This window comes from Babylonia areolata, chromosome 2, assembly GCF_041734735.1.
Source record: "Babylonia areolata isolate BAREFJ2019XMU chromosome 2, ASM4173473v1, whole genome shotgun sequence".
In the NCBI taxonomy this organism is placed as follows: domain Eukaryota; kingdom Metazoa; phylum Mollusca; class Gastropoda; order Neogastropoda; family Buccinidae; genus Babylonia; species Babylonia areolata.
Genome location: NC_134877.1, coordinates 56,346,422 through 56,365,712, shown reverse-complemented (window position 1 = coordinate 56,365,712; position 19,291 = coordinate 56,346,422). Strand labels below are relative to the sequence as shown.

At 38.2% G+C, this 19,291-nt stretch overlaps 1 protein-coding gene across 12 annotated transcripts in view; it reads right to left on the bottom strand.

Moving 5' to 3' along the window:
• Positions 1-19,239, bottom strand: part of LOC143275406 (SWI/SNF-related matrix-associated actin-dependent regulator of chromatin subfamily D member 1-like) — a 64,620-nt gene extending 45,381 nt beyond the window's left edge. For 6 of the 12 annotated variants that reach the window (XM_076579510.1, XM_076579537.1, XM_076579519.1 and 3 more), the window contains exons 1-2: positions 19,103-19,239; positions 15,747-15,834 (exon numbers count right to left, since the gene is read on the bottom strand). In XM_076579510.1, the coding sequence (XP_076435625.1) occupies positions 15,747-15,834; positions 19,103-19,180 (166 nt within the window). In that variant the 5' untranslated portion in view covers positions 19,181-19,239. Of the gene's footprint in view, positions 1-1,871; positions 2,168-14,241; positions 14,347-15,746; positions 15,835-19,102 lie in introns of those variants that run through there. The other 6 variants (XM_076579486.1, XM_076579502.1, XM_076579495.1 and 3 more) reach the window with 3 other exon arrangements.
• Between the last annotated feature and the right edge of the window lie 52 nt (positions 19,240-19,291).

Sequence of the window (19,291 nt, the reverse complement as noted above, 5' to 3'; positions counted from 1 at the left end):
CTTGGTCAAGGCCTGAGCGCATGCATGGTATATATATATATATTTCTGTACCTATCAGGGCGGATTTATTCGACAGAACTTTCCATGAGGACAACCCCTTTGCTAGCGCGGGTTCTTTTTTCAGTGCACCAAGTGCGTGCTGCAATCGAGACCTTGATTTATCGTCTCGTCCTAATGACTAGACGCTCAGTTGGATTTTTCCAGTCATAAACTGGGGGAGAAAGGGCGAGCTAAACCAGGAATCGAACCCGGACCCTCACGGACACTGCATGCGGTACTGGCAGATGAACGTCTTAACTATTTCGCCTCCTTGCTTCATTGGTAGAGCATGAGCGAGAGACAGGCAGACAGACAGACAGAGAGAGAGACAGACTGAGACAGAGAGAGAGAGAGACACAGAGAGAGAGAGAAGACCGGGAAGGAGATATAGGAGGTGAGAGAGAGGGAGGTGGAGGGAGACAGACAAGGGACAGAGAAGGAGGGAGAGTGATGAGAAGGAGGAAAGACACACAGACACAGACACACAAAGACATGTCGACTGACATGGGGTTGGGGACACACGTACACAAAGAAAGAGTGAGTGAGGAGGGGAGGGGGGTAGGGGGGGGGGGTTGGTAGGATGGTGAATCAGGACTCGTGAAAGACGTTCATAAAAGTGCACCATCTCTCTCTCTCTCTCTCCTTTCCCCCACCTCCCTTACCCCAATCCTCCCTCATAAACTCGTACACTCCACGTAATTATGGCACTGGGCTCTCGACTTTCCCACACGAGTTGCAGTCGAGATGCCTTCAAAGATGAAATGCCCATCCGTTGTTCCTTTGACATTCTAACCAATGGAAAAAAAGGTTAAAAAACAAGAAAAAAGAAGAAAAAGAAGAAGAAGAAACGCAACCAAAAGCACAGTGGCACAGTGCATGTACGTTCTAAAGTTGCACACACACACACACACACACACACACACACACACACACACACACAAATCACCTTACTCCTCATACTTCTTCACCGAATCTCTTTCTGTCTACACACCCATCCGTGCATGTGCGCGTGCGCACACGCAAACACATACACACACATGCATGCACGCGCGCGCGCGCACACACACACACAGTACTGACACACACACACACACACACACAGCCGGAGTCCATTTCACCTAAACACTGCGTTATCTCTCACGAAGATGTAATACTAATTCTTTATGTGACTATCATTATTATTACTATTTCTAAAATTTTAAAATTTCTTTTTATTTTTTATTGTTGCCTGTTGTGATGTTTCCTCTCGTCTCAGATGGGAGGATAAACAGCCACCCCCAGACGTTAACATCGCGCTGAGACGCAAACGCAACCACTTAACTATGTTCTAGTGAGACAATTTCACAGACACGCGATCGCTCCGTTCCCACCGATCCAAACCATGCCTCCTTCCATTAAGGCCGGGTCTTACGCTCAGGACAAGAACGCCTGACCAGCCCTTTACAGTTAACCTTTTGCAAAACTGCCTCACGCAAACTTCGTTCCAAGTATTCAAAAAAAAAAAAGAGAGAGAAAAAAGAAGATAAAATACCTACATACTGTGTGTAGCTCATACAAACTATGACTCAACGCCAGCCGATACTACTGATCGAAGACTGCCCCACAACCCGAGAGGTAAGCCGGTAACCTGAACAATAATGTATCGAACTCAACTGCTAAATGGTGTATCAACTGCTATTATTATATGCAGTATGTATACATATACTATATCGAGCTTATACTCTAACACACCAAGGCACCAAGGCATAGCAACCTCTACCCCTTCCTTTACCCTCCTCCCACTAAAATGATTTAATAAATAAATAAGAATTAAAATCAAAATTAACACCTACCTGAATCTTTCTCACAGGGCAGGCAAGAATAAACACAAGTCTACGCTTCACAAGCAGTCACCTCTCTTATTTCTCACGAGTCGAGGTCCTCTCAACAATAACAACAACAAACCCTCGTGAATAAAAAAAAAACGGTCAAGCAAGGCAAAGCATGCAAGTCATTTGTGCGTGCGTGCGTGTGTGTATGTGTATCCTATCTGCGACTACTACCACCACACTTCAGGTTCCAACAGTTCAGTTAACGAACAGACAAGGAACTTCTCCAACCGACCGCCACATCTCACACACGCACACACAACGACTGGGCTGGCTACTGGCCGCCCCGGGAATTTCATGTGCTACCGGTACGGGCAAACAGTGGCTAAAGTAAACAAAGCGGGGTTGGAGGTGGGGGTGTGGGGGGAGTGAGGGCAGCAGACAGGCCGAGAGGTCAGTCAGCGTCGCTTTTCAGTTTCTGCTGGGCAGCAGGCTCTGATACTAATAGCTCGGGGCTGGCTTATCGTCGAGTGCATGGCGACTTGCTGCACCACTACCACGACAGTACACGGATCGCCGCTACTGCCGCTTGGCTGCTTGTCTCTTGCATGTTGCCAGTAGGCATGTTACTTTGTGCCCCGTACAACATGCATGGCAGTTGGAGCAGGTTCAATGTCGCAGATTACACCACCGCACCAGCCAGCCTCTCCTGGGCTGGGAAAGGGTGGGGTGGGGGACTGATTTATACTAATCCTCACCCTGTATTGTTGTGTGTAATGCCTACAGTGCCAGTGAATGACCGACCGTCCGGTGGAAAGGTAAGTGTGTGCGTGTGTGTGTGTGTGTGTGTGCGCGCGCGCGCGTGAATGAGTGAATGTTTATGTTGGGGGAAGTGGGGAGAGTGGGGGATGTGTGATAATGGTTTTCAGTGTGTGTACATGGGGAGGTGGGGGTTTGAGTGGGCGGAAGCGACATGCACGTGCGTGCATGGGTACACACATATTATACACAGTGGTAGATACGTTTAGGAATTGGAGAGTGACAAAGAGACATTGAGCATTATGTGCGCACATGTGTATGTGTGTGCTCTTGTTGCTTTTGTGCTGTTCCATTATTCCTGGTGTGTGCTGGAGCGGGGGGCTAGGTGCATGTGTGTGTGTGTGTCTGCAATGTGTGTGTCGGGCCGTTCGTAGAAGAGAGATAAATGGGATGGGGACATTGATTTTGTTATAAATAAGTAAATAAATCCCTGCACGTCACCAGATACTGGATACACAAGCGCAATGCATCAATCGTAAAAACAAAGGAACGCAATCACTGCTAATCTCAACCCTACCCTCTTCCTCTCCCACTCTCCCCTTTTTCATCTTCCCTAGCCACCTACCCCCCCACACCTACACCCACATCTTCCTTTTGTTATGTACACAGCACCAGAATTAACAACATGATAGAGATGATTAGATCTGGTTTAGTTGGAAGAGGAAGGCATGAAAGAGAGAGTAGAGACAAAATGGGAGGGAGGGAGGGAGAGAAAGGGAATGGGAGGTAGGTGTGTATGTGTGTGTGTGCGCGCGCACATGCATGCATGAGCCTGTGTTATGTGATGCTTTGATTTGTCTCTGCACAAGATTCAGCGCTATATAAATACCATTATTATTTTTTATTATTATTATGTATACCATAAGATAGATAAGACAGTCAGACAGAGACAGATGAACATGCAAAAGATGCATACATGCACACACATACATGACACATGATACACACACACTCAAACACATAGACAAGGAAAGCTGGCAATGGAAGTAATGAACTTATGAAGCATTGTCCTGTGTCGTTTTGGGCTTCTTTTTGGTGGGGGGCAGGAGAGGGGAGAGGGGAAGGGGGGGTGTTGGTTTATTTTGTGCTGCATTGTGTTGTGTTAAATTGTGTTGTATTGTAATCTTGTATTGTGTTGTGTTGTACTGTGGAAGCACAAGCAGAAGTGCTCACAAGATAGGAGTGAGGAAGTGTCACCCAACTTCAGGCTGACAAAATATGAACTCTGTTTTAAAACTTTGTGTATGTGTCTGTGAAAGGATCTTCTTCAAGCTGACAGAATATGAACTATGTTTTAAATTTTTGTGTACGTGTGTGTGTGTGTGTGTGTGTGTGTGTGTGTGTAGAGAGAGAGAGAGAGAGAGAGAGAGAGAGATTTTATCTCTTTCTCTCTCTCTGTACACACACACACACACACACACATACAAAAAGACTGAAAACAAGAGTTCATATTCTGTCAGCCTGAAGAAGATCCTATCACACACCGTGGAGTCTCAAGACAACATCCATTATTATGACACACCGGTTCAAGGATTTTGTTGCTGTTGTTTGTGTTACCAGAGCTTCTTGCCACGAGGAAGGTGGCAGAATCGTTAAGATGCTCATCTAACAGTACCGTGTCCATGAGGATCTGGGTTTGAATCCCAGTCTCGCCCTGTAGGCCCACGATCTCTCACAATCCCACGATTTCTCTCACTTTGAGAGAAATCGTGGGGGTCGCCCCCTGTGAGAGAAATCGTGGGAAGAGCCCCTTATTTTTATCAAAACTATTTCTTTTATCACTGAAGTTGGTTTCTTGTCTTTTCCCGATGCAAATCTAAGAGAAAAATGAGAGAGATAAAAAGAAACGAGAAATGTGGGAAATGACGATGACGATCATGATAATGACCGTGGCATTAACAAAGACATCAACAAAAGACGGTGAAGATGATGGCAAAATACTGGTTTAAAAAAAAAAAGAAAACAAGAGAGGCAAGGCCTTCAAGACTCACTTGTGATACACTTAAAAAAAAAAATCAAAAAAAAAATCCAAGCTTTTTATGTATTGAGTATAATTTCAAAATGTAATGTTTAAGATGAGAAAAATCAGTTTAAAGCAAATTAACTCCCCTAGCATTACAGAGTAATTTCCCTTTTTTACTATCTGCACCAAAACGTTTGCAAAATAAATAAAACTTCCATGCTTAGCAAAAGAAGTTCCTGTTTGAACAAAAAATGATAATAATGACTGCTCCAGCTGTTGGGTCAGAATATCAGATCAAAGTGCCAAGTTTAGAGAATACAAAAAAAATAAATATAACAGTAAATGCAGTTTGCATATAATTAGGCTTCATTCTTTATTTTTTTGTGCCCATCCCAGAGGCGCAATATTGTTTTAAACAAGATGACTGGAAAGAACTGAATTTTTCCTATTTTTATGCCAAATTTGGTGTCAACTGACAAAGTAGTTGCAGAGAAAATGTCAATGTTAAAGTTTACCACGGACACACAGACACACACACAGACAACCGAACACCAGGTTAAAACATAGACTCACTTTGTTTACACAAGTGAGTCAAAAAAGTGTGAATGTATGTGTATGTGAGTGAGTGAGTGAGTGTGTGGGTGAGTGAGTGAGTGAGTGAGTGAGTGTGTGTGTGTGTGTGTGTGTGTGTGAGTGTGTGTGTGTTTCCTTATGTGTTTGCTTGGCTGGTTGATTTGGTCTTCTTTCACTCTGTTTTAAAATATTTTCATGTTTTAAGTATCTTCTGTGAAACTGAGATTCTATTTGCAGTGCAATCTTGCATGAGGAAGGATGCTGACACAAACAGATGAACAAATGAACAAGCATGAAATGAAGAACATTCTAAATAAATGTAACAGAAAAGGTTGCATCACAACAAAGATCAAAACTATTTGGTCCAGTTTCATGCACCCAATGTGAGGGAAAAACATAGTGAAACACATATTTTGCTGTCACATCTATGTGTGAAGTTGAATCCTTGACTCATTTGTGTAAACAAAGTGAGTCTATGTTTTAACCTGGTGTTAATGTTCGGTTGTGTGTGTGTGTGTGTGTGTGTGTGTGTCCGTGTCCGTGGTAAACTTTAACATTGCCATTTTCTCTGCAAATACTTTGTAAGTTGATGCCAAATTTGGCATAAAAATAGGAAACATTCAGTTCTTTCCAGTCATCTTGTTTAAAACAATATTGCACCTCTGGGATGGGCAAAAAAAAAAAAAAAAAAAAAAATAAAAAAATGAAGAAGCCAAATTATATGCAAAAAGAATTTACTGTTATATATATTTCTCTCTCTCTCTCTCTCTCTCTCTCTCTCTCTCTCTCTCTAAACTTGGCACTTTGATCTGATATTCTGACACAGCATCAAGAGCAGTCATTTTTATCATTTTTTTTTGTTCAAACAGGAACTTCTTTTGCTAAGCATGGAAGTTATATTTCTGGTGCATGTCTTTGGTGCAGCTAGTGAAAAAGGGAAATAATGCCAGGGGGGTTAATTTGCTTTAAACTGATCTTTCTCATCTTAAACATTACATTTTGAAATTATAATCAATACATAAAAAGCTTGTGTGTTTTACTCTCAGTGTACAGGGTTTTCACTATGTTCATTCGCCCAAGTGGTCTTTTTCGGAAAGTACTAAAATCAATACTACGAGTGGACTTGCTGCTGGCTGAGCCCTGAAGGTCATGGGCAAAAATCAATTGCGTACACATATTTATACATATTCAAAGCGCGTGTTCATATTCCTCACGAATGCGAAGGACGCCATTTGTTACAAGTAGTTGACCTGCCCGTTCAATCCTATATTCAATCAACACTACGCGATAACATGTGATGGAAAGTTGGAGAAGGAGACCGTTAAATATTTATTCAGAGAAAGATTTGTGAACGCCCCATCACTTACTGGATTATGCCCCAAACTGCCATAAAAATATCAACAAAATCAATTGGAATTCACAGTTTAAAATAATAAACCATGAGAGTTAATACCCTTGATGAAACGTAAAAATTTCCAGTCTTGACTTTTCTCAAAATTAAGTCCTTTTCACTTCATACAACGTTTAGAAGTACTTTTACTTGGCTCTACATGTTATTACTTTAACAAAATACTCAATTTTCATATCAACTTTAAAACTATAAAACTAGAATGAACATAAAAGTGAAACTGAATCGACCGTGTTGTACATTCCCAGCAGGTGTAACTAAACTTGTACATCTATCTAGATCCAAAGAAAACGGCTAAATGTTGCAGTGTGATTGCAGCAATAGCCACGTCTCCATTACCGTGGACTTAAAAAGAATTCTTAATTGCCCTTAAGGATTTTTTGAATGCCCAAGACACACCAGAATAATATGATTTAAACAGCGTTCTCACTGCGAATACTGCAATCGATTTATCGCCCTTAAAAAAGCATGTTTAAATGTTAAATTTTTTAACGTCAATTAAGGAGCCACAATAGTGTATTGAGTAAGACAGTTTCTTCACCCGAACATGCGGGGTTCAAATCTGCCTTCAGGGCTTTTTTTTTTTTTTTTTTTTTTTTTTTTTTTTTAACCCGAAGCTTTATAATAACAAATACAGAACACATTTTAACAATTAGATTTTTCTTTATTTTTTTTTTTTTAAAGTGTATCACGTGAGTCTTGAAGGCCTTGCCTCTCTTGTTTTGTTTTGATTTTATTCCCAATATCCAGGAAAGATTCAGTTCGTCATGTTATATTATATTATATCATATTATATTACATTATATAATAACATGTCATGTTATATTTCTGTTTGAGTTATACACATTCCCTAAATTTCGTTGCTTGCTATTGATTTCGATGTTGATTTTGAGGTTGTATTATATCATATCATATATCATTTCATATCATATTTCTGTTTGAGTTATACACATTGCCTGAATTTTGTTGCTTGCTATTGATTCCAATGTTGAATTTGAGGTCGATGCATTTCAGTGATCCATCCTACGTGAAATACAGTAAGTAGTTGTGTTTCAGTGTCATTACCATTGATGTCTTCACTAACGCCACTGTCATTTTCATGATCATCATTGTCGTCACCCTACTTTTTCTTTTTATCTCTCTCATTTTTCTCTTAGATTTGCATTGGGAAAAGACCAGAAACCAACTCTGGTGACAACAGAAATATTCTGGATAAAAATAATGGGCACTTTCCACGATTTCTCACACATTGTAAGAAATCCTGGGGGCGCGCCCCATGATTTCTTGCAAGTGAGAGATAATGTGGGAGGGGAACGACCACAATTTCTCTCAATCCCACGATTTCTCCCAAAGTGAGAGAAATCGTTGGGACGCTTCCCACGATTTCTCTCAAAGTGAGAGAAATCGTGGGATTGCGAGAAATTGTGGGCTTACCGCCCTTCTCCCAAGTTCGACTGGAAAATCAAACTGAGTGTCAAATCATTCAAATACGATAATAAACCGAGATCCCAAGTGCAGCACGCACTTGACACATTGAAGAAGGACCCATGGGTACGTAAGTGTTGTCCTCTGACAAGATTCTGTAAAAGATTAACCCACGCTGATACTGAGTGATAGATATATGCACTCAAGGTCTGACTAGGCATGTTAGGTTATGCCGCTGATCAGACATCTGCCTAGAAGATGTGGCGATGCATACATGTATGGATTTGTCCTGAACACACTGACGCCTCCTTGAGAAACTGAAATTAAAACTGATAAGTAAAATAAATCTTTGGGGTCCCAGGGACTTACTTTCCATAACTTTATGGTGTTCAGACTACCAACTGAGGGTCAATCTAATGCTGGACTTTCTAATCAAATTTACATTGCTACATACATACAAACTAACAAAGGCAGGCATATGTTAATATGTTAATTTTTATGTTGGTGTCTACAATAAGCCTGTGATTGCACACGTTAATTCCCATGTGGATTAATAAAGTGTTTTTGAATTGAATTGAATTGAATATCCAGTCATGATCTAAGTTACTGAGCCCAGAAATTGCCAAGGGATAATACTTTGTGTCATAGCAAAATATCCTAGCATTAGACTGAAGTTCCCAAACAGGATTTTCACTCTATGTATTCAAATACTAGACTTTTTTAAATTTTTTATTATTTTTTTTTTTTTAAACATCCCAGGTACCCACTCAATGAACATGGTGTGTGTCCTTTCCATTTTCAAAGCATCAGGTACACGTATTTTATGATTTATCAGAAGCTAGTTATCTAAGTTACTGTTGCTGTTATCAGTGTTATTTTCTACACCCACTACTTGTTACTGTTCTTGCAGTTCTTTGATGTTATTGTTGTCTCTAAAAACTTGTTGTGCATGAGAAGTGGTTCTTGTATGCATAAATATATATACCTGTGTCTTACTTTTATTGAAAACCCCATGAACTCACCGTCTGTGAGGCGTGAGGGTCAGTCTGCATTATTATTCTTATTTTTGTATCAGCTTCTCTCTATCTCCCTCTCTCTTTCCGTCCCCCACACCCATTCTCTCTTATCAGTAAAGCAGTGCTACTGCTTGCTCAATGCAGAACACCATTTTCCACAAAACAGTGCATTAGAGGGAAACTTGTACAAATTGTGATGACAATGTTGATGATGATGACGATAAAATAAACGTTAAAAGATCATCAACGCACATTCACGAAACAAACAGGCAAAAATTCTCAAATTATGACATATATCAATGAAGAAGTAGAATGATACTAAATATAATCACCATCAAATCAATCAATCATCACTGTCATAATCCAGTCAACTAATTCTGAGCAGGTCTTTCAGCACAAACAGAAAGCAAGCATGCATAATGAACTGACCATGCAAATTCACCCAGCCTAGGTATACAATATTAGCTGGTGGCCCACTAACCCACGATCATGCTTATTTTTTTATTTTTTATTTTTTTCAGGCAGCTGCCAGACAGAGCTAAGCCATGAGCAAACAATCATGTTCAGGCTGGTGGCAATGGCTGGCCTGAAAACCATGCAATGAAATGAGGTAATACGCCACAGAATTCTCCATGCTCTCACCCAACACTCACTGACACGGTGTCACAAACAGGTTTTGTCATTGTATCACAAAACTGGTATTGTATATCAATCATTGCTGACATTATTCGCCCCAGCTCTTACAACCCACACAGTAATTATCACCAAGTTTTCCCTTGCACAATATAATGTAACAGTCATAAATATCTATAACACACACACACTCACACTCATTTTGCTGCGGATATTGTTTGTTGCTCTCACAACATCACAATAGATTTGCTAAGTTTGCCAGCAAACAATTCATAATATATATCAGTTGTCACTGATCAAAATGGGAGGGAGAGAAGAAAAAAGCAGAGTCAACAAGAGACAGACAGTGACAGGCAAATGGACAGAGCAGAGACCAAAGAGACTCACACTATCAGTATCACAGAGACAGTGAGACAGACACAAATCGATAGCCATGATGGGTGAGGGTGTGGGGGGAGGAAAGGATTTTGAAGGGAGCAGATGTAAGAGATCAATATATATGGTCCCCTCGTGTGTGTGTGTGTGTGTGTGTGTGTGTGTGTGTGTGTGTTTGCAGGAGTGGGGAAGGCTGTGAACAGTTTATTATCTTTTGTAACTGACTCAAAATCATTCCATTGCCCTGTCTCCTGATAACATGTACATCGTGTGTGTGTGTGTGTGTGTGTAATAATTTTATTCTTAAGATAATTTTTTGTCAAAAATTGTATAACACTGATAGGTAAATCAGCAACTTAACTCTATAACGTATAATATGCAGCTTCGATACAAAAATTTAGTCTCACTGGTAATGTGTCTCTCTATACATACACAAGTAAGTTAATTTAATTTTAACAATTGTTACATATGCACTCAGTAGCTCTACCTTAACATGCAGCTTCAGTGTAATAAGAAAAAAAAAAAAGATACAATAATGAAAAAAAAAAAAAAAGTTTTCTTTATGAAACCAAACAAATTTCAGAGCAAATCAAGCAATTTGTATGTATTCACCATGCATGCCCTTTCCTCTGAGAGCAAACATGAAAATCCGGTACATACTCAAGATGCCACATGCTAATTTTATGCTTTTTTTTTTTTTTACAATAATTTTCTTTTTATTTATTTATTTTTTTTATAAATAGATCTTGTTTTTCCTTGCACTTACTCTCAAGTCCTGTCTTTCAGCACAACATGCATCTTTCATGCCTAAACAATGTGATTCTTTTATCTTCTCTGTCTAAACGCCTGTGTGTGTGTGTGTGGTGGGGGATGGCGTGCATGCATGCATGCATATATGTGTGTGTGTGTGTGCATGTGAATGTGTGTGTGTGTGTGATATGTGAGAGAGAAAGTGTGTGCGTATGAATGTGCGCATGCATGTGTATTGGATGTTGTACATGTTTGTGAGTGTATGAGTGTAAATTCGTGTGTGCACATGTGTGTTTAAGTGTGTGTGTGCATGTGTGTGGTGTGTGTGTTGTGTGTGTGTGCATACATGTGCATTATTGTGAGAGAGAGAGAGGGAGAGCTATAAGCATGTGTGTGTGCATCTGTGCATGTGTGTACACATCATGTGTGTGCAAATGTCTTTATTTGGTCACATATGTATGTGGTGTGTATGAGAGCATAAGTGTATAAGAGTATGACTATGTGCACAAAAAAGCTTTACTGATGATAAACAGAGAATTTCATCACATTTCCCCCCTACAAATCTAACCTTTGCATTTACTGATTTATCTATTATGTAAGAAACAGACCTGAAAAATCCAAGCAAGAGCATTGTACTTTTGCTTTGTGTTGAGTATCATTGTTATATTTCACTCTCAAACAAGTTGCATTGTCATGACTGACGTTTGTTTAATTCATTTCATTTCCTTCCTGTGTTGTTGCTGACAGATGGTATGGCAAATTTTCTTCAACAAATGCATTCCTTCGTTTAATTGAAACTGATATGTCTTCAAACTTGGGAGGCAAATTCTCTTCAACTAAACTAATCATTCATTCAAATAACTTCAAACTTGGGAGGCAAATTCTCTTCAACTAAAGCAACCCTTCGTTCAATATGTCTTCAAACACAGCAGCCAAAACTCTCTTTTACTAATGCAACCCTCATTCAATATGTCTTCAAACACAGCAGCCAAAACTCTCTTTTACTAATGCAACCCTCATTCAATATGTCTTCAAACACAGCAGCCAAAACTCTCTTTTACTAATGCAACCCTCATTCAATATGTCTTCAAACTTGGGAGACAAAGTCTTCTACTAAAGCAATCCTTCATTCAGTGTCTTCAAGCGTTGCAGGCAAATTATCTTCAACTAAAGCAACCCTTCATTCAATATGTCTTCAAACCTGGCAGCCAAAGTCTCTTCAACTAATTCCATTCTTCATTCAACATGTCTTCAAACTTGGCAACCAAACTCTCAACTAATGCAACCCTCATTCAATATGTCTTCAAACTTGGGAGGCAAAGTCTTCAACTAAAGCAATCCTTCAATGTCTTCAAATGTGGCAGGCAAATTCTCTTCAACTAAATCAACCCTTCAATATGTCTTCAAACTTGGCAGCAAATTCTCTTCAACTAAAGCAATCCTTCACTCAATATGTCTTCAAACTTGGCAGGCAAAATCTCTTTAACTAAATGGAATCCTTCATTCAATATCTTCAAACATTGCAGCAGAAGTCTCTTCAACTAAATGCAAACCCTCATTCAGTAAGTCTTCCAATGAATCCTTAATAACAATCTACTTTGTCACTAAAGCTAGTGACAGCATGCACATACTTGAGTGCTCAGAAACAAAAAAATCCTCATTGTATCTGAAACTGACTGTAATTACAGTGTAAGTTAAGGAGAAGAGAAAGACAACATGAAGATGAGTAAATTCTGAGAAATTCATTACTGTTTTATTAGAGAGAATGACTTTTTAGAAACAACATTAAAGTCAGTGGGAATTACTACAGGTGATGGACATAAACTGATATTTTGTTCAAAAGCAAACAGGAATGGAGTGCAATTTTAACAGGAATGGTTAAGTGTAAAACATCAAAAAATAATTTTCAAATACTCAGTAGTCAACATTGGTCATTGGGATGACGGGAAGAGTTAGAAAAGGTTTGACAAACATAGTGTACTACCACTGAGCTGAAATGTTAACCACATTATTGGCTTCAAATGCAAATCGCTAGGTCTGTTATATTCTGTTCTGAAGGGAGTACCTTCACAAACAACCAGACAGATGTACATTAAATGCTGAAGATGCAAATCTGTTTTACCGGAGATGTTCTTAGTGTGTATTATTCCATGAGTGTGAGTACACTAAACTGTTACATTCCTGAAATTTTCAAAGTTTCATATCACAATCTGTGACTATGGCATTCAAGAGTGCTACTGATCCAGTCTCACTACAAGAGTTCTTGCCAGACTACTTCGATTCACTATAAACACAGACCCTGAAACTGTTTGCTTTGTTTTCCATTCAGTTTCAAGATCAATAGAGCCATAGATGATTAGAATTGCAACCGTTTTCTTCCCAGTTTCCTTCTACACCAAACTAATAACACTTGTCCACTTTCGATCCCCGGAATTTGTGGGAAATCTCAATTACCAGACACAGAATTTGAAACTATACAGACTTAACTGCCACTGCTGACATCAGACACAGAATTTGAAACTATACAGTCTAACCTGCCATGACTGACAAAGGGGAATAATCTGCTGGTCTGACAAGAATTTTCCTGGACTAATTTGTTCCATCCTGTTTTGAGAAACATAAACTGAAACATTACTATAAAATGAAATACCATGCAGTGTATGAAAAATCATTCTCTTCCAAATGCGAGTGAGTCTAAACACCACAGATCAAATGTGGATTCAATGGTTCTGACTTCAAATGCTTGAAATGGATCAGACTGCCAAGCCAACACCAACGTCATGTTCAACATTACAGTCCTGGCTTCAAAGACAGCATCTACAAAATTAATATACATAGACCTTGACAATAAAGCAGCACAGCAGCCACCTAGTTCAGCGGCTAAGCATGAAATGAATGAAAAATACAATCTTCACATGCTTGATTTAATTCAAATTTGGAAAACAAGGAACTAGTCCCACACACAAAAAAGCTGTCTAAACCTGAATGCATTGTTTCCCTAGGGCCAGCAAGACTAAACTTATTAAATTTATGAATAACAACATGGTCATTTTCTGAACAAAGTTAGAAAGTCACCCATGAAATAAAATTGTGAGAACATCGCTTCCAAACCACCTTCCAATTTACACCTTTCTTGCTTCACGGCAATAAATAAACATATATTTTCACAAAACAGTACTTTTTTCCACCCAGGTACTTCGCAGTTATAAATCTTATATCCCTTTCATGAAAAGGCCTTCATTCTAATAAAAAAATAAAAATAAAAATAAAAATCTAAACACAAACCAAACCAAAGCAAACAGTTTCAGTACAGGTCTCCGACCATCAGCATGGCTGTCTATGATATTGGGGGTTGCTCTAGCAGGCATGTCCGGTCCATTCAAAAAAAAAAAAAAAAAAGAAGAAACTGGCTGGTGCAGGTCAATTACTTACTCGACCCTTTCAAGCCTGACCCACTAGACCCTGCTGCGTTAGACCCACTACCAGTGGAGGTAGAAGCATTGGTAGTGGGTGGAGGGGTGGAGGCGGTGCGTGGGGCTGTATCATCAACGTGTAATACAGCAGTCAGTGATTGGCAGAACGAAAGCAGCACCAGCAAGGTATAATAAAAAGCATTATGTACAAAGACGCACTACAGCTGTGGTCCCTAGGGAGATAAGTAAAGCATGGTGCATGTATGGATTTGTTTTCAGACTGAAATTGCCTGCTTGATCTGCACTTGTGTTCAGCATACTCTCTCTCTTCCACATCTGCGTTTGTGTGTACGTGTATATGTGGGTCGTCTTTGTGTGTGTGTCTGTGTGTGCATCTGTTTGGGTGCGTCTGTGCATGTTTGCAGATGATCACTGGGTGTGAGTTGTTTATGTGTTTGTGTATAAGATAGAAAATTCATTTTTGTGTGTGTGTCCAAATGTGCATGTCTGTAATACATGCATGTGTCGGAGAAATGCTGGGCATGTGCTTCAGTGTGTGCATTTTGTTTTATATGTACACATCTGCATGGTGGGAATGGGAAGAAGTGTATGAAAATTGAAATATATACTGATCTGCTTTACTGAAAAAAAAAAAAAAACAAAATAGCATCACTTCAACAAATGGTTATATTGTATGAAGCGAGAGATTCTAAATCTAAAATCATAAAAATATGAAGCCTAATTAAATTCTAAAAGGCCTAAATCAGCATTTGTTTTTAATAATATCAGTGATATAATTTCCAAAAAGCTTCACTGTCAATAAATTGAATAAACTAATCTGATAATATTGCCTGGAAAATATTAGGTCTTTAGAAATAATTTTTCACTGAAAACAGAAAAAGGAAATTATCTGAGAAAAAAAGCAAAAAAAAAAAAAAAAAAAAAAAAAAAAAAAGCAAGAACTCTGCAAAGAGACATCAGACAATAATTATTTTTACAGTAGCTGATCAGTTTATTTTGAGTGATTACAAATATTACAGAACAAGAAAGCAAATGTCTTACAATTACATCAGATAAACTATTTCCATTTTTACAATTTTAGGACGCACTTTCTTTTTGTTCCCCCTCTTCTCTTTTTTCCCCCCTTTTTTTCATGATACAATTTCTGCATCTCGCCCCTCTATACTTTCTAATTTCTGTATCTCCCCCTGCTATACTATGTCCACAAACACACTCAACAAAACTACTTCGTTATGACTGATACAACGGTGGCACCACAATAATGTTTCAGGCTTCACCAGGTTGCTTGCTTGGATGACTGACTGACTGACTGGTGGTCAAGGTGGTTGCAATGTTTTTTGCTGAGAGTGACAGGGTCAAGGATGTACTGTACAGTACAGTCTACACCTTACAACATCTCCAATTTTCATACGACTCGTACTAGCGAACTGCTCCAAAACACTGATTGTGCTGCTACCCACAATATTAAGTTTTACTGACAACAACAACACAATCAAAACTCACCACCGTAGCCATGGTGTGGCGGCATAGCTGGCATCCCCATTCTGGGCTGCCCCCCCATCACAGGCAGATAAGCAGGTCTGGGACCCGGCTGGTGAACAGAAATTAATTACCAAATGCTATTTTTTGGAATATGTTGTGAATTTACTGATGAACAAGAAAAATAAATATGCAAGAGAAGGAAATCATCCACATATACATATATCAAAAAAGCAAAGCAAATAAATCTTATTTAGATGAAGCTGTTTAAAAATTAATCAATGAAATTATGCTGTTTTAATTTGTGCCTGTATGTGTCACTGGGTGCAGTCGCGACATATAGGGATATATACATCTGGATACATGGAATTTCAGTGTTGACAAGTTGTGTGCGAGCATGTCTGAGTGTATCTCTGTGTGTGATTTGTGTGTGTGTGTGCACATGAACATGACTGCCTGTGTCTGGGTGCAAAGTAATTTTTTAATCTTATGCGTTTAATCAAAATGAGTATTAATAAATAAAATGATCATCAGAACTGGGAAAATGTCCAACTCTGCCGCACTGAAATGAGAGACTCAGTCTCAGGTGGTTAAAATATGAAGTGAACATTTGCCCCACAACTGTATTCGTCTTTCTTTCAGAGTATCTCTCTCTCTCTTTTTGTCTTTGAAGAAAAAAAAAATCCTTTTTTTTTATTTTTTTAACACTGTTACTGCCTACTTCATTTCACATTTTGTCATGGTGACCGTGCATACCATAATGCATCACTACGATGATGACTGTGCATACCATAATGCATCACTACCCCCTGTTAAAACTGTATTACTATTATGCTCTGCCACCACTAAAGTGATAATGTGCTTAGCAGCAAATATGAATGGGGAAAACACTGTGTTCTTAATGTTCAAAACAGTTGGTGTTCAAAACATTTGGCAAAGATATATATATCAAATTCTTGTTTTTTCTTCTTTTCGGTATTTCAAAGTCTTGCACTTTGTACTGCTAGCTCTGATGAAAAAAAAAAAAAAAAAAAAAAAAAAAAAGGGAAAAAAAGAAGAAAAAAAAAGGAAGAAATCAACCTTACCATACCTTGTTCTCTTTCAGCCAGGATAAATCAATGAAACAGAAAGAAGAAGGGAAGGGAGACAATAATATGTTTTTAGGTAAAGGATATCATGCAGGAAGAAGTACACAATCTATTCACCCCTCGAAAGTTTTGCCTTTTGGTCAATCTTTCTGGGTCACCCACAAGGGAAGCAAATCATGCCATTGTGTCTGCTTGTAAATTTATCTCCCATCTCCCTAACTCCATTGATTTATGTTGGATGAAATTGAAAAGATAGGATTAGTGGCTGAGACTGAGAGTGCAGGAAGTAGTGCAACAGAGCATTATCAAACTAAGAGAGAGAGAGGAGAGTGTGAACATGTTAAGAAAAAAGCCTGTGGATTATAGTCTGTCTAAAAAAGCCTTTTTTTTCTTTCTTTTTTTTCAAAGATTCTTTTACCTTTTTGCTATTGTCTATATATATATATATATATATATATATATATATATATATATATATATATCAAATGAGTATGTCACAGAGATGGACTACCTCAAAAGTAAATGTTATGCTTGTAAAAATACAGTCTTAAGCAGTCTTAAGTATCAAAATTTTCCTGGCTATAATACATATATATATATATATATATATATATATATATATATATATACTGATTCAGAGATCGAGTAAATGACTGAAGTTAAAATTAGGGTTGAAAAGTATATTTCTGTTTTTTTGCTGTTTATTTTTATTTTTATTTATTGTTGTTGTTGTTGTTTTTGTCGTTTTGTTTTTGTTTTGTTTTTGTCTTTTTTTCTTTCTTTTTTTTTTTTAATCCATAATAAACCTGAACCCATATTTCAACGTCTCAGTATTTAGATTGAAATGTCAGCTTGCAATGCCGGCTTTGACTTTCACTTCTGTAACTTCTGTCCTTCTAATTCTATTCTAGATTCTAATAAAAGTTTTATGTTCTTGCTATCCGAGTGACTGCCTTTCAGCAGTTTTCTGATAAAGATTCACTTGTCAATTATCTAAACTGCATTCTCATGACAAAATGATAGTTTCAACTGATCATTCATCATATCTAAATCAAATATATAACTTTAAAAGTTCATGCTACAGCAACTGAATAACTAATGTATACATGTATACCTGCATATATAAACAAAAAATATAACAATAATTGAATACTAGATGTGTAAATGAATTTTTGTACATCTTATGATGAATGAATTCAATGAATAAAATTTTCATAGAATCATATTAATGCAACAAGTGTGAACACATCACAAGCAATGAAGTATATAAAAATTAAAATTATGAGATATGTCTAGAATATTTTCATCTATAAGATTATAGATACACCCATCAGATAAATATTGTGCATCACAAACCTGTTACTTATTGTTAAATATTGCTTGATAGTTTAATTGTTTTTTGTTTATTGTCTGATAACTATAAAATTACATGAAAATCTCATGAACAGACTAGATTATAATTAAATTATATGGCTGGACACATACACACACAGACACACACACACACAGTGAAATGCATGTGAACATCCTTTACATGCAAACACATGCACTGATGCAGGCGCGCACACACACACACACACACACACACACAAACACATATATATACATGCAGTGACAAAGACCACAGGGGTTGACTTGCTGAGGAAGGAAGACAAGGCAGAAAGAGAGAGAAAGGAATTGTACAACATTGTCAACAGCACAGGCTTAATGAGACTGAAAACATAACATTGCAGTGATGAAGCAGCTGAAAAACTACTGGCACTACCAAACCAAGTGTGTGTGTGTGTGTGTGTGTGTGTGTGTGTGTGTGTGTGTGTGTGTACATTACGCATAAAATTAAGTATTTGTGATAATATTAATTGGTTAAGACTAAGACATGAGGAGAAGCAATGAATAATCTTGGTATGGAAACTGACCACATATTTTCTAGGTTGTTAACTAGTGTCACTAAGTATGCAAGTTTGTGAATTGATTAGATGTGATAGCACCATTAGCTGTCTGCGGGTACAAGACACAAAACGTCAGCCCTGAATCAGTAGATATGTGGTAAAGATTATTAACTAACCACAATTACAGTATTTCACCAAGTAAAACTTTCAAGAGATTCGAAATATAACAGATTTTACACTGATCTGCACAGTCAATGAATATTTAATCGTGGTGAATCATTGGCGAATGTCAATTTCGCCCCTCAATCGATAAAATTAATCGGTGAATGAATCAACTTGCTGATGCCGAGCATACTTTATTATTAATTAAAAACCATAAAATTTATTTTAAAACAGCACGTACTGTCCCGTAACCAGCCTGGGAGTATGGAGGTCGCATCGGCGGCCCTGGTGGTCCGTATCTTTGAGGAGGACCCTGCATATTTGTAATTAGTTCCTAAATTCTTTGTCTGAATTATCAACGCTGCCAAGTAGGAAGAATCTTTATAGTCGGAGTTTGAAAGTTTGGGACAGTCTGAATAGCACACTTTTT